The sequence below is a fragment of the Juglans microcarpa x Juglans regia genome, chromosome 7S, assembly GCF_004785595.1.
Source record: "Juglans microcarpa x Juglans regia isolate MS1-56 chromosome 7S, Jm3101_v1.0, whole genome shotgun sequence".
In the NCBI taxonomy this organism is placed as follows: domain Eukaryota; kingdom Viridiplantae; phylum Streptophyta; class Magnoliopsida; order Fagales; family Juglandaceae; genus Juglans; species Juglans microcarpa x Juglans regia.
Window position 1 is genome coordinate 9,252,802 of NC_054607.1, and position 26,360 is coordinate 9,279,161.

Consider the following 26,360-nt stretch of genomic DNA (forward strand, 5'->3'; position numbering starts at 1 on the left):
TGCCTCTACTAATGTTCACTCGATGGTCACAAGATCAAAGAATAATATTCATCGACCTCGCCAGTCTAGTGATGATTTTATTCGGTATCCATTACCACGAGCATTAATTGCAGAAATTTATTCCCATAGAAGCAGAACCCGCTTCATACAGCAAGGCATCCAAATCTCTTCATTGGCGAGAAGCCACGAATCAAGAATTTTCCGCCTTACTACACAATGGAACTTGGTCATTGGTCGCACCTCCAACAAAGGCCGATAGGACTATTGAGCGTTACAAAGCTTGATTAGTCGCAAAAGGGTTTCACCAGCAAGAAGGAATTGATTTTTCTGAAACATTTAGTCCGGTCATCAAACATGCGACCATTCGGTTAGTAATCTCTATTGCAATTTCGTATAATTGGCCTATCAAACAATTGGATGTGCAAAATGCTTTTTTGTACGGTGATTTACAGGAAAATGTGTTTATGACTCAGCCACAAGGATATGTTCATCCACAATATCCAAACCATGTGTGTAAATTACACAAATCTCTTTATGGCTTACGCCAAGCTCCAAGAGCATGGTTCTCAAAACTTTCAGCAAACCTCAAGACTCTCGGGTTTCATGAAAGTAAGGCTGATACATTTCTCTTTGTTTTTAAGACAGTAAAATCTATTATATACATTATCGTCTATGTTGATGATATATTGATAACGGGTACAAGCACTTCTGCCATCACCAACGTCATTAAGTCTTTACAAGCCACCTTTGCTGTCAAAGACTTGGGAAATCTGAGTTACTTTCTTGGCATCGAAGCACTTCGGTGCTCAGAAGGGATTTATTTGACTCAACGCAAATATATTGTAGATTTGCTTAAGAGAAGCAAGATGGATAACGCCAAGCCTTGCACCAATCCAATGGCCTCAAATTGCCATCTTACTTCTACGGATGGCACTCCCTTTGAAGATATCAGTCTCTATAGAAGTATAGAAGGCAGCATGCAGTATCTGACATTTACGAGACCTGATTTGGCATTTGCTGTTCACAAACAGCAAATTTATGCACAATCCTCTAGACATTCATTGGCTTGCAGTCAAGCGTATACTGCGTTACCTCAAACACTCAGTTTCGATAGGATTGCTCATCACCAAAAATATTGATTTCAAACTGCAGGCATACTCCGATTTTGACTGGGCCGCTGATAAAGATGATCGTAGATCAGTAGGTGCTTACCGCATTTACATGGGTTCCAACTTGATTTCTTGGAGTTGCGAACAATAACCTACAGTCGCTAGAAGCAATACAGAAGCCGAGTATAAAGCAATCGCAAATGCAGCTGCGGAACTCACTTGGTTCAAATCAATCCTAAATGAACTTGGTTTGCCACCAAAGCATAGCCCGGTTTTATGGTGTGATAATATTGGCGCTACTTACCTCACGTCCAGTCCTATATTCAATGCAAGAACTAAACACATCGAAATAGACTTTCACTTTGTTAGAGATCAAGTCTGCAACAAAGAACTCGTCGTTCAATTTATCTCTAGCAAAGATCAACTGGCCGATGCACTTACCAAACCATTGCTGCCAATCAAATTCAGACAAGTTCAAATCAATCTGAATGTCCGTGAGCTACCTTCCAAATTGAGGGGGCCTGTAGAGAATCAAGGTCTGATTACTAAAATCAATGATGAAGATCCCGTGAATACAGCAGCTAAAGTCTCAAAAGATCATAACAAGCAATCGTGATATTGAGATCCTCCGAGAATGCAGCAACAGAATTTCATGACAGTTCACAGCAACATATATGGAGCCTAAAATTGAGGAAGATATGATCCTACGTTCTTATCATATTATCTTGTACAACTGTCAATAGTTTGCATGTATATTTCCGTTAGAATTCATGTGTAATCATTAGGCTATTTAAGCAGTATGTATTTGGTATGAAATACAAGAAAGAAAAAGGTTTATTTTTAACCTCCTTTGTTCTGAAGCTTTTCTTATAAGGAAGGGTTGCGGGAGAGGGGGCAGAGAGGGAGGGAAGCTTTTTTTTTTTTTTTTTTTTTTTTTTCCGTACGTTATTAGCTATTGTGCAATCATATGGGATGTAAAATGGGAGACCTACATGGCAAACACCCAATAGAGAGATGTTATTTGAGAGAGAACAAACCGACCGATTTGAAGATTTTCTCAATTGAAAATTATAAAAGTTAAAATATTTACCTCATTTACGTATTAACCACAAGATAATGTTCTTCTAAAGAACGGATATTGCAAGTGTAATAATTCAAAGCGTTAAAGATATAATAATTATAAAAAATTATATTTTCATTTTGGTGTGCAAATCGCACTTAGTAAAGTATTTTCATAATATAATTTGATTTAAAAGATAAATTTTAAATCTTACAAATTAAATTTTATTATTTAAATGATACAAATAATATATTTTATACACCGCCTTAAAAGTAGAATAACTCAATAATTATTGATGTCAAACTACTTGAGAGTGTTCCAATAATCACTGAGTCAACATCATGATGCGGTTGTATTTAATAGTAGTGGTTAGTGAGTGTTTTTTTAGCATTATTTGTAAAAGCGGAGAGATTATTTTCTCAAAGAAAATATATGAGGTTGTTACATGTTAAAAATATATAGAGGGTGGATTGTTTTTTAATTTTTTTATATATTTTGTTTTAACTTTTCTCAAAAATGCATGTCATTTTGTTAATGATTATATTAATGGAAAATATACACAAAGCCCTCAAGGCTCGAACTATCACATAATTTAGAACTACTCGAAACTTCAATAAATTGTAATATACCTCATTGCCCACTTAAAAATATAAGATTATCCGGAGAGGTTTGGATAATGAGTTGAGTTAAGATAAGATGAGAGTTGAAAGTAGAATAAAATATTGTTAGAATATAATTTTTTAATATTATTTTTACTTTAAAATTTAAAAAGTTGAATTATTTATTATATTTTGTTTGAAAGTTTGAAAAAATTGTAATGATTAAATAAGATCAGATGAAATCAACTCATTATCCAGATAAGGTCTAAAGATTGTCAAAACATATAAAATATCTTTTTTTATGCTTTTTTATTTTTTTGAATTCTTGTTTTTAGGAATGATATTTTGGATGGTGAAATGAAATGAGATAGTTTTAGATAAAAGTTAAAAATTGAATTAAATATTGTTAAAATATTATTTTTTTAATATTATTACTGTTTTGATATTTGAAAAAATTGAATTGGAATTTAAAAAAGTTGAATTATTTATTATATTTTATATGTAAATTTAAAAAAGTTATAATGATGAGATTAAATGAGATGAGATAAGTTGAGATAGTTTCTCAATTCAAACGTAAATGGTTTTTTTTTTTTTAATTGATGGAATAGATTATAATTTTTCAGTAGTTGGAATATTGGACTTCAAGATTGATTGTTTTGGTGGTATTTTGGGGCAGACTTATATATTTTTTTTCCCTTAAAGTAATTTTTTAAGATGAAAATTCGTTTTATATAATAAAAAATAGCATTGTTTGGATACATAAATAGTTTCATCTTATCTCATCTTATTATTAAAAAAATTTTAAATTTCTACATAAAATATAATAAATAATTTAATTTTTTCAAATCTGAAAATAATAATAATATTAAAAAATAAAATTTTATTCAACTCATTTAAAATCATTTCATTTCATTGTCTAAGCATTAGCATTGGATTCATCATTTTCATCTTCAAAATTTGATAAAAAATATATGTTTTCCATAAATTCAAAACCTCTCTATCTATAACCCAACATTAGATTAACTATTAGATTCATCAAAATAATAATATAATATTTTTTTAATAATAATATTTTTTAATTTATTTTTTTCATATTTTACAATTCTACTAACTATATGTTAAATAATAATTTAATTTGATACTTAAATTATTATTTTTCAACTTAAATATATTATGGCTCAAAATTGAGAAATAATTTAAGTAAATAAAATAATAGCTATAGAGTGTGAATAGTGAATCTTTAAATTTAAAGATAAATTGAAATACATTGTATTTTAAAATTTCAAATTTTAATATTTGATGAATCTAATACAATAATTTTAAACATAAATTCATCAAACTTTAAAAATTAAACCCATTTGATAAATTCAATATCAATGCTCTTAACCAACCTAAAATGTCAACATTGAAAATGTCAATTACTCTTGACCGTAAAGTATGGAAGACTGTGATGTACCGCCCACAAACTTTTTTGGTAAGTTTCGTTACAATGGGCGGTTTGATTAATTTGCCTTATCCTAACCACTTGCACCGTGTTTTTTTTTTTAAGTAAAATAATAAGTTATTATCCTCTTATTATTTATTGTTTTAATTTTTTTATTTTACTTAGGGATTAAAAAAGTAACTATTAATAAAATTATATATATTTTTATTTTTTTTAATAATTAAAGTTGTTAAAAAATACTTAAAAATAATAAAAAATAAATACATTATAAATAAAAAAAAATAAATAAATAATAATAACCCTATCATTGACTTTTTGTAAACCTTGTGTGCGCTAAACAAGGAAACAAGTACAAGGTTGAAGGTTGCACGTACCAGAGTTGAAGATTGGCCTCCATGATCATTTATAGCCATACTTGCCCATCTCTCTTTTTTACCTTAAAGATAAATTAGTTTTTTTTTTTTAATTCAATTTTTTATTACCTATTTTTTTATGAGCAGAATAAACATTAAATTTAAAAATAGTACAAAACCGTGGGAGTGCGAGACCCAAACGAATGCCCCCAAATAGTTTTATACAAAGTTAGAAATAATTAAAAAAAAAAAAAACAAACAAACAAACGGAAAATGGGTATACAAAGTCAGTCTCATATTTCTTGACATGAAGTCAAGAAGAAGTCACCACTTGGGTGATTTAGATTTGGATTGTCATGAGGTGCGCTCTATAAAATTCAGATTGAAATAGATACAGTTGAACATAGGGTTGGGAGGTGGGGAACCGCCACCCACCACCCACCACCCACCACTTTGCCCCATCCCGTCCAACATCTGCCTAGCTGGGAGCCAAGAACGGGACTTGGGCTGTACCTAAGCCCTCCCAAAGTTTATCCCGTCCACCCAACCCAACCCATATATATATATATATATATTAAAAAATAATTTTCTAATAAAACGACTTTGTTACGAGATTTAACCTAACCCTCTTCGTCTCTTTCTTTCACCCCTCTCTTTCCTCTCTGGCTCTCTCAGTCTCTCTTCCCCCTGTCGCTATCTCTCTCTCCCTCTCACTGGCACGGCGGCACCCTATCCTCTTCTTCTCTCAATCTCATATTTCTTGACATGAAGTCAAGAAGAACTCAGCACTAAGGTATTTTTAATCTCGTCTAGATTGGATTGCCATGAGGTGAGCTCTTTAAAATTCTAATTAAAATAGATGCAATTGAACATAAGGTTGGGTAGCAAGGCACTGCCACCCCGCCCCACCCCATCTGACATCTGCCTTGTAGGGCGGGAGTCCCAATCCCGCTTGGGGTTTACCCCATCCGCCCAGCCCAGCCCCTATATATATTAAAAATATAATTTTTTAATAAAATGAAATCGTTTTGAGGAGATTTGCCCAGAAAAACGTCTTTAATAAAACAATGTAAACGACGTCATTTCAGAGTTAGATTTAACTAAAAACCTAAACCGAGTCCCCGGTCATTATCTATCTCTATTTCCCTCTCGCTAGCACATCTGCACCCCCGTCCTTTTCTCCTACTCCTCCCCATTTTCTCCTCCTCATCCTTGGCTCCTCCTCTAGTTCTGCTTCTCTTATTTCTTGAAGCATGAATGGTCATGAGTTTAAAAATGGAATTGTGACCATGAGTGGCCGTGGGTTTGCAAAGAGACCCACGACCATTTGTGGCCTTGGTTCTTTTCTTAGATCTATAGTTCTTTAGGTTGTTTTAGATTATTTTTTTTTTCCAATATGTTGTGGATGGATGTGAATTTTTTGTTATTTTTCAATTATTTTTTGCTGTGGGTGGCTAGATGGTGTGGGAAAGACAATCCAACAGGGTGATGTCGTGGTATGGGGACCCAAACTGTCCCCCCCCCCCTCCCTCGATCCATGCGTGTGGCACCCCTAGTTGAACACCAAATCTACATTGTCAGAAGGAAAAGCATGAAGCCCTAGAAAAACAGGACCCAAAATGCAAAAGAACTTTACGGCTTGTGTGGAACGGAAGCACCATTAGTAAAAATATATGGGATATGGTTGGTGGAGGTGGTGGATTTGGACAACAAGAGACTGTCAAAGTGGTGTTTATGGTGGGCGGTGGTGGGTGGCAATAGATCTGAGCTCTAAAAACTTCATAAAAAACGAACATTAAAAAAAGTCACAATCAAAGGAAAACATATAAATAGAACATATTTACTAATACAGTGGATGAGGAGGTGGTCAGAAGTAAAAAAAAAAAGTTGGATCTACACCATAAAAAGGTGGCATGTGAGCCTCACACTCTAGTGTGAACAAGCAAGGATGAGTAGAACGGGCAAGAGGAGTTTTATAGTGGGGCAAGGGTTGCAATGGCTGATCTAGTTGCTAATGAGTCAATAACCGAAAAAAGAAAAATAAATAAAATGTTGGGAAGAAAGTTGGAAAGAAAAGAGAGAAGAAGCAGATAAGGAGACAAGGGAATTTGAGTCTGGAGAGAGAGGGCGAGATAAAGGGAGAAGCATCAACGAGAGAAGCAAAGATCGATGACTTATCGTTGAAATATCTTCTTGGTGGAATCTTTTATTCCTTATAATTGTAAAAACAATCAAATTGATCCATCCAATAGAATTTTAATAGTAAAGCATGAAAAATGTCTCATAAGCATCAACAACAATTCAGTACATATCACTTAATGGCTCAAAAGTGTGCAAATGGGTATCTCCTCTCTTGATAGGAAATATTAGACCCTTCACTTTTAGGATCATTATATTACATAAGGGTAGGGCTAGGCACCTGTGCTTGGCTTGCCTAACACACCCAACTAGGCCCCGCATGGAGCGAGCGGACAGGTTGGCACCATCCCTTAAAGAAAAAGCAGGTGTGGGTGCTAGGTGGGGCGCTACCCCTGCACGCCTGCCTGTGTTATATATATAATATATAAATATATATTACATTACATATATTTTAAAAGCAATTAAACGAAATGTCATCGTTTGGAGAGTTTTTTAACTCCCTAAAACAACCACATTTTGTTTAAGGTAAAAGACCCCAACTTTTGGCAGCCTCCCTTCTTTTCCTGAAAACCCTCTCGCCTCTCCATCTCTCTTGACTTGACACTTTTAGTCTATGTCTCTCCTCTCTATCTCACTCTATCTTTTGTCTCCCATTTCGCCATCGTTGTAATCCCCTCGTAGTCGCCACCATTGTCTTTATGAGATTCCATCGTCATTTCCATTGTAAGTAACTCGAAACTCTAAAGTTTGTATAGTTTTTGTTGTTATTCTTTGTTGGTTGGTTCAAGTGGCCGAACGGTTGATCACTGATGTTTGCCCATGGCTAGTCGAATGGGCATGGTCCAATCCTCTCGCTCGTTCGGCTAGGTGAGGCCACCTATCTGCATATAGTAGGGATGAAAAAGTGACCCCTAACCAATTGGAAGAGGGGGTCGGGAGGGTCAGCTATATGCCTGTATAGGGTGGGTAGCAACCCTAATATTGCAGGGTGGTCACGCACCAACTTATCCTTGTTTTGGAAAAAAAAAATAAAACTAAATTGTTTTGGTATTTCTTGAAGGTCAAGATTTTTTGGATAAATGTAATTTTTTTAATTTCTATTCATTTTTCTTTACATTTCTTGGTTCTTATAACTGAGGGGAATGGAAAGTTTCGCTAAAAAGGACATCATCAAAACCACAATTACTAATTTTATATTTAGTCCTTTGTTTATTATGTTCGTCTATTTTGTTATCCAAATCTATGCAAATATCAAAGTAAGGGAGTATAGTTGCGTTTGAATGTTGAACTAAGTTGAGTTAAATTAAGATGAAAATAGAAAATTGAATAAAATATTATTAGAATATTTATTATTATTATTATTATTATTTTGAGATTTCAAAAAGTTAAATTATTTATTATATTTTGTATTAAAATTTAGAAAAGTTGTAATGATTAAATAAGATGAGTTAAGATGAATTTGAGATCCAAACGTACCTAGATTTATTTTATATCTACCAATAACTCATTTATTTTTTAAGCAAATTCAAATTTGCTTATATATTTAGTTTTAACAAAATACATTATTTACATTTTAGATTTTCTTATCTTTTTAAAATTTTAATATATTCTTATTGTAATTAATGTTAAAAATAACACTATAATTATATTAAATATGAAATTAATAGGATTTATACGAATTTATATGAGTCAAGTCAGATTTCTTGTAAGTTTTATCGTATAATAACTAATCATGATTTGATATTTATAAATTAATTATTTTATAACGAAATCGAGTCGAAATGAATTTTGTGAAAATAATAAGAAGTGGCTTCTGTTCATTTAGATGTGCACGTGGGAGAACCGAAATTTCTGGTAAAGTTGTCGGTGACCCCATTTTGTTGGATGGCGCAAAAATTTCGACGTGGAGTGGAATCTGATTCTTGAGACACGTACGTTTGCAGCGTCGCAATTTAATAAAGCTAAAGTTTTCCTCGAATTTCTGGACACAGTCCTTCACCTTTTGAACTTGTGATCAGATCAATTTCAGATAAAAATGAACTTGTGATCAGATCAATTTCAGATAAAAATGAACTTGTGATCAGAAATATTATTATAATATTATTTTTTAATATTATTAATATTTTAAAATTTGAAAATATTAAATTCCTTATTATATTTTAAGTGAAAATTTAAAAAGATTGTAATCATAAAATGAGATAAAATGTGAAATGTGAAATGTGATGAAATATATTTTATATCCAAATAGGCCTTACGAAATTAAAGACCAACGACAAATAACCTAAGGAAGAAGGAGAAGTTACCCCTAGCCTTCTTATCTTCACCTTCTACAACAACATTTCTTCCTCCAGTTCTCTAAAGTTTGTGACAGCTTGTCTCTGGTAAGGTCTGAGGTCAAGGTATTGCCTAGTTAGTGTATTAGGACGAGATATGTTGATGTCGTGTTTCGCGGTCTAGACAATTCCACGTTGTTGAGATCGAGACCTGTTCCTCCTGTTGAGACATAAAATAGGAAGCTTAGAGGCCGTTGTACTTCCGATACTTAAGTTAGTTGTAGAGAATGAGAAAAAGATAAAAATATTCAACCACTTCAATAAGATGAGATGAGTTGAAATTAACTCATTATCCACATAAGGTCTGATTGTCAAGAAATATAAAATATCTTTTTATTTTTTTGAATTATTTTTTTTTTAGGAAGGATATTTATATGGCCTTTTCTTTTTACATGGGATAGATTGTAATTTTTTTAGTAGTTTGAATATTGGACTTCAAGATTGATTGCTTTGGTGGTGATTTTGGGAGACATATTTTTTTTCCTTAAAGTAATTTTTTAAGATGAAAATTCGTTTGATTAAATAAAAAATGACATTTAGGCTCAGATTGGATATACATATAGTTTCATTTCATTATTATAATTTTTTTAAATTTTTATACTAAATATAATAAATAATTTAATTTTTTTAAATCTTAAAATAATAATATTATTAAAAAATAATATTTTATTTAATTTATTAAAATTATTTCACCATATCTCATTTTATTATCCAAATAAATCCTCCGATGTCAACGTCGAAATGTCAATTACTTTTGACCATAATGTATGGAAGACTGTCATGTACCACCGACAACCTTTTTTGGTAAGTTTCCTAAGCAATGTTGCCTCTGGATAATGGTCGGTTTGATTAGTTTGCCTTATCCTAACCACTTTTTTGTAAAGCTTGTGTGCGCTAAACAAGGAAACAAGTACCAGAGTTCAGAAGATTGGCCTCTAGACGAAGGCAGAATGACTGTCACCATGATGCAAGCAAAAGATTGGCCTCCATGATCGTTTATAGCCATACTTGCCCATCTCTCTTTTTTACCTTAAAGATAAATTAGCTTTTTTATTACCTATTTTTTTATGAGCAGAATAAACATTAATTTTAAAAATAGTACAAAACCGTAGGAGTGCGAGACCTAAACAAATGCCTCCAAATAGTTTGATACAAAGTTAGAAATAATTAAAAAAAAAAAAACAAAACAAAACAAACGGAAAATGGCTGTACAAAGTCGATCTCATCTTTCTTGACACAAAGTCAAGAAGAAGTCACCACTTGGGTGATTTTTAATGTCTTCTCGATTGGATTGCCATGAGGTGAACTCTTTAAAATTCTAATTAAAATTGATGCAATTGAACATAGGGTTGGGCAGCAAGGCACTGCCACCTACCACCCCGCCCCATCCCTTTCGACATCTGCCTGGCTTGGCTGGGAGTCCCAAGCCCGCTTGGGGTTTAACTCATCCACCTAACCCAACCCTTATATATTTATATGTATATATATATATTTACACACACATATATATTAAAAACATTCTTTAATAAAATGGCATCGTTTAAAATAATGTCGTTTTATCTTAGGTTTTATTTTTCTATAAAAAAATAAAACAATGTAAACGATGTCGTTCCAGGATTGTTTAACTTAAAACCTAAACCAACCCCCCGGTCATTATCTTTCTCTCCTTCCCTCTCACTGGCACACCGGCGCCCCCGTCCTCTTCTCCTTCTCTTCCCCATTTTCTCCTCCACATCCTTTGCTTCTCCTCTAGTTTTACTTTTCTTCCTTCTTGAAGCATGAAGGGTCGTGGGTTTGAAAAGGGAACTGTGGCCATGAGTGGTTGTGAGTCTATTTGACCCGCGACCATTTGTGGCCTTGGTTCTTTTCTTAGATATGTTGTTCTTTAGGTTGTTTTAGATTTTTTTTTTTTTGTTTTTCGATTTGTTGTGGATGTATGTGGATTTGTTGTTTTTTTTTTTAATTTATTGTTTTGGATTTTATTGATGTTTTCCGATTGTTTTTTGCTATGGGTGGCTTGTGGACGAGGTGGGGTGGACAATCGGAGAGGCCAATCCGCCCCTCGACGTTTAGACAAGGACACTTGCCCACTGGGGTGATGTTGGGGTATGGGGACCCAAATTGTCCCCCCTTACCCCAATCCATGCAGGTAGCACCTCTAGTTGATCACCAAATTCACATTGTCAGAAGGAAAAGCATGAAACCCTAGAAAAACAAGACTTGAAATACAAAAGAACTTTACGGCACGTGTGGAACGAAAGCACCAATCAAAATGGGATATGGTTGGTGAAAGTGGTGGATTTGGACAACATGAGGCTGTCAGAATAGTGTGTTTATGGCGGGCGGTGGTGGGTGGCAATAGATCTGAGCTATAAAAACTTCATAAAAAATGAACATTAAAACAATCACAACTATAGAAAAGCATAGAAATAGGACAATTTACTAATACAGTGGATGAGGAGGTGGTCAGAAGTCGAAAAAGGTTTGATCTATACCATAAAAAGGTGGCATGTGAGCCTCACACTCTAATGTGAACAAGCAAGGGTGTGCAGAACAGGCGAGAGGAGTTATGTGGTGGGGCAAGGGTTGCAATGGCTAATCTATTAGCTAATGACCAAAAAAGGAAAAATAAATAAAATGTTGGGGAGAAAGTTGGAAAGAAAAGAGAAAAAAAAATGAATAAGGAGATAAGGGAATTGGAGAGAGAGGGCGGGATAAAGGGAGAAATATCAATGAGAGAAGCAAAGTTCGATGACTTATAGTTGAAATATATTCTTGGTGGAATCTTTTATTCCTTATATATAATTGTAAAAACAATCAAATTGATCCGGGTGGCCGGACGGTCGGTCATCGATGTTTGCCCATGGGTGGTTGAATGAGCATGGGCCAATCCTTCAACTTGTCCGGTTGGGTGAGGCCACCTGCCTGCATATAGCGGGGATGAAAAAGTGGCCCCTACCTAATTGGGAGAGGGTGCCAAGAGGGTCAACTATTTGGCTGTATAGGTTGGGTAGCAACCCTAATATTGCAGGATGGTCACGCACCAACTTATCCTTATTTTGAAAAAGAGAAATAAAACTAAATTGTTTTGGTATTTCTTGAAGGTCATGATTTTTTGGATAAATGTAATTTTTTTTTTTTTAAATTTATGTTCATTTTTCTTTTCATTTCTTGGTTCTTATATCCCAGGGGAATGGAAAGTTTCGCTAAAAAGGACAGCATCAAAACCACAATTACCAATTTTATATTTAGTCTTTTGTTTATCATGTTCGTCTATTTTGTTAACCAAATATATGCAAATATCAGAGTAGGGGAGTATAAGTTTTATTTTATATCTGCCAATAACTCATATATTTTTTAATTAAATTCAAATTTTCTTATAAACTATTTAGTTTTATCAAAATAAATTATTTACATTTTAGATTGTCTTACCTTTTTAAAATTTTAATATATTCTTATTGTAATTAATGTTAAAAATAACACTATAATTATATTAAATATGAAATTATTAGGATTTATACAAATTTATATGAGTCAAGTCAGATTTCTTGTAACTTTTATCGTATAATAACTAATCATGATTTGATATTTATAAATTAATTATTTTATAATGAAATCGAGTCGAAATGAATTTTGTGAAAATAATTAGAAGTAGCTTCTGTTCATTTACATGCGCACGTCAGTACGTGGGAGAGCTGAAATTTCTAGTAAAGTTGGCGGTGACCCCATTTTGTTGGATGCTGCATTTCGAAGTGGAGTGGAATCTGATTCTCGAGACACGTACGTTTGCAGCGTCACAATTCAATAAAGCTAAAGTTCTCCTCGAATTTCTCGACATGTAGTCTACCTTTTTGAACTTTTAGATGCGATTTAAACGATTAGATTTGCGAATGAAATTTAAGGTTGAGTAAAATATTATTTAAATATTAATTTTTAATATTATTATTATTTTATAATTTAAAAAAATAATAATGATAAAATTAGATAAATTAAGATGAAATATTTCTTATATCCAAACGAGATCTTATGAATTTAAGGACTAACGATGATTAACGAATATGGAGAAGTTACCCTCAACCTCTTATCTTTACCTTCTACAACAACATATGCTTCCTTGAGTTTTCTAGAGTCTCTGGTTTGGATAACGAATACTTCTCAACACTTTTTAAATATTTTCGTACGAATGAAAAGACTTCACATGCCAAACACATTTGAAGTAGTTTGAACAAAGTCTCTTGCCAGTTGCACTATGAGCTGAGAGTTCACTGCTTGCGTGCGAATGCCAGTGTGCGACGGAGAGGGAGAGGGAGGTTCATAGTGGCTGGATCTGCAAGAGGTGGTTGAGGTGCGGTGGCCTGGATGATCGCGTACGACGGCACAAGTGGACAACGGAGAGAGAGTTGCGCGTGGGGGAGATCGGTGGTGGCTGGCTTGGTTGCCGGCTTGAGGGGGAGTCGCTGGTGGTGGCGGTGAGGCTGGGCGGTGCACGACGGGGCCGGGTTGGGCTGAAGGAGAATTGGGCCAAAGGAGAGAGAGAAAGTGAGGAAAGAAAAAAAAATCACTAAAATATTTATCACTATTATATATAAAAAAATAAATAAAATCACTAAAATATTTATCACTATTATATATAAATAAAATCATCATTTCATCATCATTAAAAAAAAAATCAATCATTAATGGGACCTACACATTTTTCAAGGGCTCGTTTGTTTTCAGAGATGAGATGAGATGAGATGAGATTAAAATTAAAAAGTTAAATAAAATATTGTTAGAATATATTTTTTAATATTATTTTTGTTTTGGGATTTGAAAAAGTTGAATTGTTTATTTTATTTTGTGTGGGGATTTGAGAAAGTTGTAATGATGAAGTGAGATGAGATGAGATGTTTCTTGAAAACAAACGAGCCCTAAAAGTCAACAACTCAACATATTTCATACATTCAAACAACTCAAAATATTTTCAATGGGACCCACAAATCCACTCCAATCTTTACTCATACTATTCACAAATATTCTTAACACTTCTCAATCGTATTGCTTGGTTGGTGTACTAGGCCGAAGCAAACCACAACCCTTTTATTAGCTAGTTTAGCTTTCCAATGAGAAAGGAAGTAGCAACTTACACATTCTAAAATTGTAAATATTATTTTTTTATTAAAAAAAATTTATATGAAAAAACACTCATTAGTCCCAAAATGTGATAATATTTTTCTACCACTCTACATCTAATCTGATTGGAATTCTAGTTTTTATTTTTATTTTTTAAATCATAACATTGTTTGTACGTTTATTCATCAACTGAATCAAGATTGGATTTCAAGTTAATGAAAGATAATAATACCATGATCATGGGTTTCTTTGTGTAGGATATTCTGTTTGTGACCTTCCGGTTGATGTGATCCGATTCAATAAGAATTTATTTTAATAATGTATTAATCTTTTGTACTGCCATGCATCATGCTATATCTTTGATTATCATTTGAGATAAAATCTATAGATATAGCATATAGACATATATGTTATTGAATCACTTAAATTTTATGTACGTCTTGTGCCACTGATTCCATTTTTTGCTTTAAATTTTTAATCATTCATGTTCCGACTTGTGGCTCAAGTAATATGTGTGATTACAATAGGGCCAACGAGTCTGTTGAAAAGCATGCATAACCATCGGATCACGACGGATAAATGGATAAGGATGTAGCTAAGAATTCCAAATCGATAATTTATTATGGATAACGTTATTTTCCATTCTATCGATAAAATAAATGTTACTTTTTGTAATCTTCAATCACATCTATTGATATAACATATTTAAGAGGTGTGTATATTTACCACTTAAATAACAACCACTCGAGCTGTGTTATATCGGCACTTGTAACTTAGAATGATAAAAAATAGAATGAAGAACATTATTTCTACAATAAAGTCATATATTTATGCATCACATTGTAATTTGTAAGAAAAATATTTTAATCACAAAAAAATTATACAAAAATAAATTTACAAATTGATGTGTTTTGATGCAACACGTCAGATTATAGAGTTACTTTTATTCTAGAATAGATTTAACGAATCACGTAAAACTATATCAATTTATAAATTTATTTATGTGTACTTTTTTTTTTTATGTTTGTAAACATCATAACTCAATCTATATTTTTTTTTACCGAATCATAACTGACTTCGTTTGATTATTTAACTCACCTCAACTCATCTCAAATTATCATTATAATTTTTTTAAATTTTAATATAAAATATTATAAATAATTTAACTTTTTTAAATCTTAAAATAATAATAATATTAAAAAATAATATTATAATAATATTTTATCAATTCAATTCAACTCAACTTAACGTATAAACGTAACCTGATCTTGAAAACATGCTTTAATAGATATACTCAAATGAAGTCAAAGGAAATAAATATCTTGGAATCTACTCCAATCTAGTCTAATACACGAACGTTATGGGCTCACATGGGCAGACATCTCTAATAGATTCTCCATTAAAGTGTACTCCCACTCCTCTTTATTAAACATCCTTTCATTCAATTATCATTCCCACCTACATCTAATAAAAAGAACAAACCCCGAGGCCCAAACAGTAAGCCATACCCCTCATTTTAAGCAAAGAAAAATATACCATCATAATTATTTTCCAATTTTACACAACCCTTCAATAAAATAAATTAAAAAATAATATTTATAATCATATAGTAGGTAAGTATTGCATTTCTTTTAAATAATAAATAAATATATAACCCATATAAAAATAATAATAATAATTTTTTAATAATAGACTTTATTTTTTAAAAAGAGTGCATCATATTTACATAACCCATATCTATATCTTTTCTCATTCATAAAATATTATCATTATCTTTTCTCTTAATTTATTTTACATTTATTAAAAATTATATAAAAAAGTTAGTTTTATTTTTTATATTTTTGTTAGGCAAAAGCTAATTAGGCATTACCCCACACTCAAACACCATGTAAAAAATGGACAGCTGCACTGCATATTTAATGTCATTGCTCTAACATGTTAGTCTTCGAGGACTGCAAGTAGAAGAAGAGAAAGATCAAGATCAGAGAAAAGAAAGAGAGATAACAGAAGATTGAGAGAGAATCAAAGATGAGAAACAGTAACCATTTGATAGGGTTGCTAAACTTCTCGACCTTCCTCCTCTCGATCCCAATCCTAGGAGGAGGAATATGGCTGAGCACCAGGGCCAACAACACTGACTGCCTCAAGTTCCTGCAATGGCCCCTCATAGTCATTGGGGTCTCCATAATGACCATCTCCCTCGCAGGTTTCGCTGGCGCCTGTTACCGCAACACTTTCCTCATGCGCCTCTACCTCTTCGTCATGTTCTTCATCATCGCCGCGTTGATAGGGTTCATCATCTTCGCCTACGCGGTCACGGACAAAGGGTCCGGCCGTCACGTGCTGTACAGGGCTTACTCCGAGTATTATCTGCAGGACTACTCGGGTTGGCTCAAGGATCGCGTTGCGGATGAAAGCTACTGGTCTAAGATCAGCTCCTGCATTAGGGACTCTAAGGCTTGTGGCAAGATGGGGAGGACTTTTGGAGGTGTGCCTGAAACTGCCGATATGTTTTATCTCAGAAAGCTCAACCCCATAGAGGTAAGCTTTTGTTTTTTTCTCATCTTTATTCGTTAATCTGGAAACACCCAGAAAGAGTTTCTTTTCTTGGTTCATATATCTAACGTCTGATTCAGAAAATTCTATGTGGTTGGCTTGCAAAGTTTTGGGTCTTCAGCATAGAAATATCATTGATTAGGGAGCTTAATATGCAGCCTTTATTTGGGTTTAATTTCTGAGCTGTGAGAGCAAACTGTAAGTAAAAGGTCTATCTCGTTTTCTGCTGTTATTTTTTCTTCTTTCATCTTCGTTCTGGTAATACCCGGAAAAGAGTTTCTTTTCCTAGTTCATATATCTCAAGTCTAACACAGAAAATTCCAAAGTTATGGGTCTTTAGCAGATATAGAAATATCATTGATTAGGGAGCTTAATTTGTAGCCTTATTTGGGTTCAATTTCTGGAGCTGTGAGTAAACTGTAAGCAAGAAATCTCTCTCGTTTTTTGCTCTTTTTTTTTTTCTCTCTCTCTCTCTCTCTCATCTTCGTTCTGGTAATACCCGGAAAAGAGTTTTTTTTCTTAGTTAATATATCTCAAGTCTAGCACAGAAAATTTTAAAGTTATGGGTCTTTTGGCAGATCATATAGAAATATCATTGATTAGGGACCTTAATTTATATACAGTCTTTATTTGGGTTTAGTTTTTGGAGCTGTGAGTAAAGGGAGTTTCCCTTTTTCTTTTCTTTTCTTGTTCCTCTTCTGCCATTTCAGTAATGATATCTTGGAAGAAAGATATTAGGTTTTTTAAGGTTTAAAGTCAAAGGGAAAAAAAGGAAGACAGAAGATTAGATCTGGTTTGAGTTGTAGATCTCCGTTAGAAACGCAAAGGGCATGTGCGGGGGGGGGGGGGGGGGGGGGGGGGGGGATTTGACTTGAACTCAGCCCTCAATCAAGGAGGCCTCATAATACTGTTTTTCAAATGAATGAGAACCCAACATCTACGAGATCCATTATGTCATTATGGGAACGTGTTGAAACGACATGATTTTCGATATCTTTTGGTTTTGCTTGCTGTCTATAACTTAGCAGTTACGCAGTTTAGTTAATATGAGATAAGATATTTTATTGAAAATTAATAAAATATTATTAGAATATAATTTTTTTAATATAATTTTTATTTTAAGATTTGAAAAAAATGAATTATTTATTATATTTTGTGTGGGAGTTTAGAAAACTTGTAATGATGAGATGAGATAAGATAAAATGATTTTGAGTATCGGCCTTAAGATTTAAAAATTGTAAAAAAAGTAGGATTATTTGTCATGTTTAAGATAAGCAAAGATATAGACATGCATGACCCAGAGAGGCTGTCCCTTTCCTCAGTACTCTTTATCTTTTAGCCAAAAGGCAGGGAAAGAAAAAAAATATATATTCCTCTTTCCATCCCCAAATTTTTCAGAAAGAATGTTCTCCTTAGCTACTCTTTGTAGGTTTTGGGTTGGGGTTGGTATGGCTTTACTTTTTTTTTAAGTGGACCATGTTTTATCCTCTTTAACTGGATTCGAGAGAGACACTTTTTAAGGGGAATATGTTTTTCTTTTATGTTTTATTTTTCTATATGATCAACATCTTTAGGAATTTTTATTCGAATTATCGGATTTAAGATAAAGAGATAATCAAATAATACTGTAAGACTCGCTTTATATCATGTGTGGGGGCTATACTCCCTCTTGATAAGTGTGCTCGATGACATGGACTCGGCCTGTCACAAGCGGTGATTCTACATTTAATGTACCGTTTGCATGGTTTTGTTACAGTCTGGTTGCTGCAAGCCCCCCACAGAATGTGGCTATGTCTATGCAAACGAGACATTCTGGAACCTTGGAGGAGGCCTGGTGGGAAGCAACCTTGACTGCTCCAAGTGGAGCAATGAACAAGACCAACTTTGCTATTCCTGTGACTCCTGCAAAGCTGGTGTTCTTGCTAGCCTCAAGAAGAGTTGGAGGAAGGTTTCCGTGATTAACATTGTTGTGTTAATCATCCTGGTAATCTTTTATGTGATTGGCTACGCCGCATTTAGGAACAACCGCCGGATGGACAACGACGAACCCTTCGGTGAGGCAAGGATGACCAAGGCACGACCTAGTAGGATCCAGCTTTAACTATATGATGGGGGAGGAACAACTAATACTTATGAAGCTTACTATTTCAAGAATGATGTAATATGGAGATTTGGGTATTCATTTAACTTTTAAGGGCTGGTTTGTCTTGGACAGGTGAACTGATCATTTGTATTACTTAAAGTTTGGTTGTATATGCTTGATTTTAAGGTCTTTTTCATGAGTTTATCAATCTTATCACTTTTAAAAGGGACAAAAAAGATGTTACTAGTGTTATTGGGGATGGGTAGGATTTGATTGACATTGTAATGTATATATATGTTTTTGTGTACATTTTGTCAGCTAGAAAAACAGTTCCAAATTGGCTCTTCAGTGCAAAATATCAACATCAAATCACTAAACACACTTATTATTTTCCTAGTGATTTTGGGGTGGTGCTAGCTGGTTGATAATGGAAAATGAGCTTAGTTTGTCTCAATTGGTATTTATTCCTCTTTTAAAATAGGATGTAGAGTGGAGTATAATGCTCAAAACCACCTAATTCTGTGTAATTAATTTAGAATAATTACTCCAAAAGCCGATTTTGTGTATTTCTTATTGTGTGACCTAAAATAATTACACAAAGATTTAAAATATAAATATCTTTTTTTATGCAAATCATAATGACAGGTTTTCACATCAACAACGTGTTTGGTAAGTAGCAATAGCAAGCTTTTGTAAATGATGTCCGGGTGGGGGAACAAATTTCCCCGACGGACGGACAAGGACAAGATCACATGAAAATTGATTTTCGTAGTCTTGTGCTCCACCCTTTATAAAATCCATTAACATGTTCCTAGATTATGGTTTTACTACAAAGAAATTACACAAAAATAATCTCACAAACTGACGTGATTTCATGTAATCCATCAGATCTATTTTATAATAAAAATAACTTTATAATCTGACGAATCATATCAAATCACATTAATTTGTTAGATTATTTTTATATAATCTTCTTATAACTGAGTATTTCTCTATATTTTGTCATCTAGCAAAACTCACATCTCCTCATAATTCAGATGCTGCTTGCTGCATATACGTACATACAACTCTGCCTCTAAGGCCTCCACAACTCAAGCCCACGATTTCCCACATCAAAATACAAGAAAAATCAATCAGATTGGTGAATAAAAAAGCATGTTACAGATGATTAATACGTTAATTGAAGCATTGATTTGTTATATAAAAAACATTTTTTTTATTTTTATTTATTTATTTTTTATAGTCGGAAGTGTTTTTCCTTTTGGCATATTGTGTTATCCTTACACCAATGGCATACATCCTCTTAACAACCCGGCGAGTCAAGAGAAAGGTAATTCACTTTCTGGAATGCTTGGCCATCTCTTTCAATCCAAAGCTTACAACGAAGAATGGCAGCTGCGGACTACGGGGTATGATAGCTCCACTTTCTTGTAAATGGTAAACACCAACTCATAAATCCAATAAATACTAACTCAAGAATACTTAATTTAAACAAAACCGACGACTTACCATAATGGAAATAAGAACTAAAGTAAGACTAACACTAACTACAATAAGACTGCTTGCGATTCCAACTACGCCCTTCTTCAATTTTACATCCTGTTTTGTGATAAATTTCGTCTTCAAAGTTGCTGCTTTTCCAAGAGCTTCTCGTTGCCTGCATCAACGTATTTAGTCATTAGAGCCCTTGGTAAAAGAAGTAGGCTGTAGATCCATTTTATAAGTTGAAAGTATGAAATTTTTATGTCAGGTTGCGTGTTATGTCTGTACTCACTTGGTAATCTTTTCGTCTATCATAGGATTTTCACGGCATTGTTCAGGACGCCACCTTGTGATTGTGCGCTCTATGACGGTGTATTTCTCCAAAGATGATGAAGAGGCAGCACCATTGCCATTTTTATTGATCTTCAGAACTAAAAGCGTCTTCACAACGCTTCCGCTAAGTCGAGTTGTGCAATGAAGATCAGACCACAACCTCAATCGGCCATTTACCTCATCCTCTCCTTCGGACAAAACAAGCACAGCATATTCAGAATGGACCAGAGAGGGATGGTGCCGATAGGCGACAAAGTCCACACCGTAAGTGGAACCGGACTTAACGACCCAATTTTTCATTCGAAGATGCGCATAAGCCTTGTAGAAATCAGGGAAAGCCGATTTTTTTGATATCATGCACTGCCATAGCTCTACATCATTCTTTGGACAATGATCGTCACTCACAATTGTGAGGCATTTCAATGAATAGCATAGGTAAAAAGCTTCTTCCAAACCCAGCTGAAACCACTCCTTGTCCTTTTCAGCTGTAGTATTGTGGTTACCAAAGCATGCACGATCGAGAAGATCAATTTGTTCTGCTTCTGCTGCTATTAGTACACTGCACCCAACTAGCAATCCGTGAGCATCTGATTGAATTAGAGATGACCGCAGTTGGGATACAATCTTTGAAATGGGCTCTGCAAGAGCTTTAGCCTTGAAGCCCTTTCCTTTCCATCTAGGCTCCATTTATCCTGCAAAAAGATGGTCTAAAAGAACTAACTCATAGGAACTTGCAAAAATTATATTACAGGTAATGGCAAAAAGTCTGAAGCTTTACTCATTCAACACCCACATAACAAGAAGGCTTTTTACCTACATGTAAGGAAAATCTTTCGGCACATTTCAGAATAGATGAACATGCTAAACTAAAACATTTAGCAGGCTAAACTAACAAATTTCAGTACTTCTAAACAGTCCCATCCCAGCCAAAAACAATACTTGTTTCATAAGTCAACAATGTCAATGGTAAATGTGTAGCATGGATAAAAACCTCAGGCTCGGTGTGTACCAAGTGGAATTGGACTGTATAAGGAGTTATATACGAGCTTAGGGTATCATGCATATATAACCAGCATATTCCTTCTTTAGTGTTTAAATCCTACCCCACCTTTAACCACAAAAATAATTCCATCGTTCTATTTTATGTCCCGTGTACTAGGTTTGTGCCCCTTTGCACTTTCTAATAAGATTACATTACTTACCAAAAAAAAAAAAAAATCCTTTTGCTCTATGTGTACTTCAATTTCTCCATTCCTACGAATTTAGAAGCAAGTTTTAGCAGCCATTAGACCTAAAGCAATTTTTTCTTCAAAAGGTTCTGAAGATGTAGAATTAGGATATCTTCCACCAGAAGGGTCTACAACCAAGAAATTAATCCGTAAATAGCAGAAAAAACCAGCATAATAAAACAGCTACGTTTAACTCACAGGATAGCTGTGAACTGTAGCAGCCAGAGAATCTTTGTTGATCAATATTAATCCTTTGCTCTATGTGCACTTCAACTTCTCCATTCCTTCAATCTTGAATTTAAAAGCAAGTTTTAGCAGCCATTAGACCTAAAGCAATTTTTCTTGGTTGAGGCTCTGAAAATGTAGAATTAGGATATCTTACACCAGATGAGTCTACAACCAAGAAAGTAATCCATAAATAGCAGAAAAAATCAGCATAATAAAACAGAAACAAGGGTGCAAAGCTATTGAAAGAGCACAAAATTTCTCACTTAAACATGCTCTATTTGAGGTAGATATTCAAATTTGCAGAGACATATGCAATGATCCAAAATCGGAGAGATACAATACTTAGGTTGCTTTTGGGTGGTGAGGTGATCTAAGATATTCTATGAATAATAATGATAAAATATTGAATAATAGTGAATAGTAATAAAAAGTAGGTGAAAAATAATGATAAAATAATGAATAGTAGTAGAGCGTTCTGAGCCAAACGGAGCCTTAGTCTGAGGCCGACACAAAATATTAGAAACAATCAACGACTCAGTAAATCAGTGGGTACCAACTCAATCCATTGATGCCACTCATGTGTGTACCAACAAGATTGAAAGTGGAGAGAGAGATATCTGGCGCTGGGGAAGATGGCTGGCGGCGAAGTTGGTGTCAACGGGAAGTAACGGCGGCACTGGGCTGCGCGAATGAGGGATTTTTTTTTGGGGGGGGGGGGGGGGGATAAAAAGAAATATCTTGACTTAAACTGATGTGGCATGTCATTACTTCCTAAGTGCCAAGTGCTCGGCAAAAAATAAAGAAAATACTAGTTTATCCTCTGGTCTGTTCCTTGAGTTTAGAGCATTGGCAATGGTCTAGCAAAAGCAAAAGTCAAAATTTGGCTAAAACTACATGTTTTGCCTAAAGCCAAAGCCATTCAAGCTATAACCCCACATTGGATTATCCATATATTAGCCAAAATAATAATATAATATTATTTTTTTAATAATAATACTTTTTAAAAAAATTAGAACAAAAGCCATGAAGGTGCAAAACCAAGCGCCGCCTTCATCCCAAATAAAGAATACCAAATAATCGTTAGTAACAAAATATTGGCTCAAAAATGACTTCTCGTATTCTTTTCCAAACTATATTTTTTTTCTTGGACGAGTTCTTTTCCACCCTATGTTCTGCAAGATAAAATAAATCAACATGATTATAACTGATATCAGGCTCCAGTACGTTTTGAGGATCGAAAATAAAATTCCCAGTTCTCTACTCTATTCTGGTATATAAAGAGTACCTTGAAGCACAATAGAGTTGACATCTCACATGTTCAATCTTAAGCTAGGAACTGCATTTTTAACTTCTATTCAAACTTAATCATTGTAACTGATTCTCCATGGATTCAAGATGTTACTTCAAACTCTAATAAAGAAATCCAAATGACCAAATTTAGAAATACACACTCACAGGGCTAGGTTCAGTAATTTTTTCGTACACATGGTGTGCATGCAGTGTTCACTGTTTACCATATAACCACTCATCTAACATAAATACAGAACAAAATACAAAGCGAAAATGCAGTTGATGTATATAGCAAGTAAAAATGAAAATCATGTAATACTTGCCTCAGTGATGGACCAGCTGATCACCAGGGAGGTCACAAGTATGTGACTCTGAGTCTGCCAATCATGAGCCCCATTCGTCACAGAAAGATTTAGAAATCAAGTGAACAATAATTTGATAGTTGGGTATTACGTAAGAATAGCTTTGGTTGAGACCTGAGGGATACTCCACAAGATACCCCACGTCAAATACAACCTGGAACCAATCTGTGGCAGTATTGATATCGGATATGTCACCAGGCCTTTGTATTAATTAGGAACACAGTTATGAATTCTGGTTCAAAGCAAAACCTTTTATTTTTCTAAATTACGGAGCAAAAAAAGATTACTCACCTACTAGACCATGAATAATCTGTTAGACAAAGGAAAATAAAATATTAGAAAAAGAAACACAGAAAAAATTAGAATCAAACAGATCTGAGACTTCGATCTGATTTGGGGGTTTAAGAAATAATTTCCCAGGAAACATTTACCCATAGAAGACTGGAAAAAAAGTGGTGGAGATATTCATACCTCCAAGAGGGCGGAGGTTTGAGCGAGCTGAAGCGGGTGTTGGACGGCGTCGAAAACGTGTTCATGGCCGGACTCCCTGAGTGTCTGGACAGCAAGGTACAAGACTTTAAGCCTGAAATAGATAAAAGGTAGAGAATGAATTTCGTTGGGCATTGTGAATAAAAGAAGGAAAAGGGTGGAAGGATCACATCCAGAGAGATGCGATTGTTGGTATACCATCCAAAGAGGATGGTCCAATTGGAGAGAGAGAGAGAGAGAGAGAGCAATGGCCCTTACCTTGAGAAGTCTAACCTCAAAAAGTATGGTCAGTGCTGTGTATGTGTTCGAGGGGTGAGTGTGAAAAACAAGAAGCACATGGAGAGAAGAGGAAACCAGCAGAACACTCCCACCAGCAAGGAAACGGAAGCACAAATTTCTGGACATAGGAATGGAGACAAAATGGTGAAGAGGGAAGCTTAGCGTGACAGAGAGAAGAGGGGGGAGAAACAGGGAAGCTCAGGCCAAGAAAGAGAAATTCCGAGGGAAAAAGAGCTCCTTGCCGTTGATATTATTTTGCAAAATACGCCTTTGGTGGGAGTATGACTTTTTTGCTTTTGATTTACTGCACCTCATAGTATAACTTGGAGTTCTTCTACAGTCACCGAGGTTATGTCCTGACGTTCAGTCCCGACTGACGCGTCATGCCACATGGCATGCCACGTAATTATTTAAAAAAAAAAAAGGAAAATCGATCTGAAATAGAAATTCCCTCCCATCCATACAGATGACCTAACCCGAAACCCATATTGACAAAATCCCTCTCCCTCTCCCTCCGTTCGGCACCGGCCTCCACTCCGTGCAGAGCCCTCAATTTCCGGCGCTGTCTTTTGGCTCCCCTTCATCCGACCTCGCTTCCCTAGGAATCCGAACGGTAAATTTTCACTCCCCCACTGTCCTCAAACTTCACCTGCTTCGTTTTGTTTTTTATATCAGTCAGTATCTCAATGCTTACAACTCCAATGTATTTCAGTGCAACTAGTTTTTGCACAAAGGATATTTCAATGCTTGATGTTCTTTGTTCTTTTTCCTCTTTTCGTTCCACACCTTTTACGTTTATGGGATCTTCAACTCTGTTTTGTGTTCATCCAAAGAGTGGGGTATCTGGTCCATGTTTTTTGTTTTCTTCTATTATGTTTTTGGGTTGAAGATTCAGGAAAATAGGTATCCATTGAGGGGCCAGATTTTTTTCCGGTGGAATTCGTTTGGGAAATAGGGACCACTGAGAATATCAATTTGGATTGTTCTGTTCCTCTTAGGACAACAATCAATTTTCTTTTGCATTTAAAATTTTCGAGGGGAAGAAAGGGGGACCACTAAGAATATCAATTTGGATTGTCCTGTGGAGAGAACTTTTGACTTCCATGTGGGTAGGATTTCTCTTTCATTAAGCTCTATTAGAACTGAAGTCTAAGAGCAGTTGAAAAGGAAACATGCGGATAAATGGTTGAGTCATGAGGATAGTAAGATTGAACTCATTTACAACTTTGAACTTCGTGACTTATTAACAATTTCTTAAGTGATTCACACCTTTTATGATTGCAATAAAACATATTGCAACATGATGTTTATTTCATAGCAAACATGATATTTTTTAACATTACTGAAAATTCTTCCATGTAAAAAGTTAAATGAGTTGTTATGATTGCTTGGTTCTGTCTATGCACACAATTGTCAGACCTTGAAAAAGCTGGTCCAATTCGGCTAAATTCATTGCAAAAAGCCCTTTGCTCCATGTTAGCTATTTCAAATCTCAACTTTCCTTTGTAATTTTTAATATATACTACTAGCTATAGTTACTTTGGGATTTAGTTAAATTGATTTTTTGTAGGATTGCATGGTTTAATAATGCTCCTCTATACATTAGATATTTTGACTACTCTCAGATGTATTAATTTGGTTTCAGTTTTATTGTTGACATTCTAAACCTTATGGGATTGCCTTGAGTCTTTATTGATAATTTGGTTCTAGTTTAATTGATAATATACTACTAGTTTTATTGTTGACATTCTAAACCTTATGAGTTTTATTGTTGACAATAGGATAACACTACAGAGAAATCCATAGGGCCGGTCCGGCTGGTTTTCACACAAAAACAACCTGCCACTTATACAGTTACACGTATGCCTTTCACCATATCT

At 34.5% G+C, this 26,360-nt stretch overlaps 2 protein-coding genes and 1 long non-coding RNA gene across 39 annotated transcripts in view; 1 reads left to right on the forward strand and 2 right to left on the reverse strand.

Moving 5' to 3' along the window:
* Positions 1-814: 814 nt before the first annotated feature.
* Positions 815-26,360, reverse strand: part of LOC121241004 (tRNA-splicing endonuclease subunit Sen2-1-like) — a 30,842-nt gene continuing 5,296 nt past the window's right edge. For 2 of the 37 annotated variants that reach the window (XM_041138556.1, XM_041138570.1), the window contains exons 2-7: positions 24,184-24,267; positions 24,004-24,022; positions 23,674-23,866; positions 22,031-22,116; positions 20,563-21,310; positions 20,108-20,445 (exon numbers count right to left, since the gene is read on the reverse strand). In XM_041138556.1, the coding sequence (XP_040994490.1) occupies positions 20,271-20,445; positions 20,563-21,290 (903 nt within the window). In that variant the 5' untranslated portion in view covers positions 21,291-21,310; positions 22,031-22,116; positions 23,674-23,866; positions 24,004-24,022; positions 24,184-24,267 and the 3' untranslated portion in view covers positions 20,108-20,270. The other 35 variants (XM_041138548.1, XM_041138569.1, XM_041138566.1 and 32 more) reach the window with 32 other exon arrangements.
* LOC121241008 lies at positions 5,231-26,283 on the reverse strand. The gene is made up of 4 exons (XR_005935628.1): positions 26,236-26,283; positions 25,274-26,147; positions 23,322-23,327; positions 5,231-5,243 (listed from the first exon to the last, which is right to left on the reverse strand). It is a non-coding gene; the product is annotated as an uncharacterized LOC121241008 (long non-coding RNA).
* LOC121241007 (tetraspanin-3-like) lies at positions 16,035-18,977 on the forward strand. The gene is made up of 2 exons (XM_041138574.1): positions 16,035-16,690; positions 18,462-18,977. Exons 1-2 carry the CDS (start codon positions 16,178-16,180, stop codon positions 18,804-18,806), a joined length of 858 nt encoding a protein of 285 aa, XP_040994508.1. The 5' UTR covers positions 16,035-16,177; the 3' UTR covers positions 18,807-18,977.

What these genes read in the sequence shown, in the direction of transcription:
- LOC121241007 (XM_041138574.1), top strand. Translation starts at nt 16,178, where the DNA reads ATGAGAAACAGTAACCATTTGATAGGGTTGCTAAACTTCTCGACCTTC. An exon ending in GAAAGCTCAACCCCATAGAG is followed by an intron (nt 16,691 to 18,461) that starts GTAAGCTTTTGT and finishes GTTTTGTTACAG; the next exon opens with TCTGGTTGCTGCAAGCCCCC.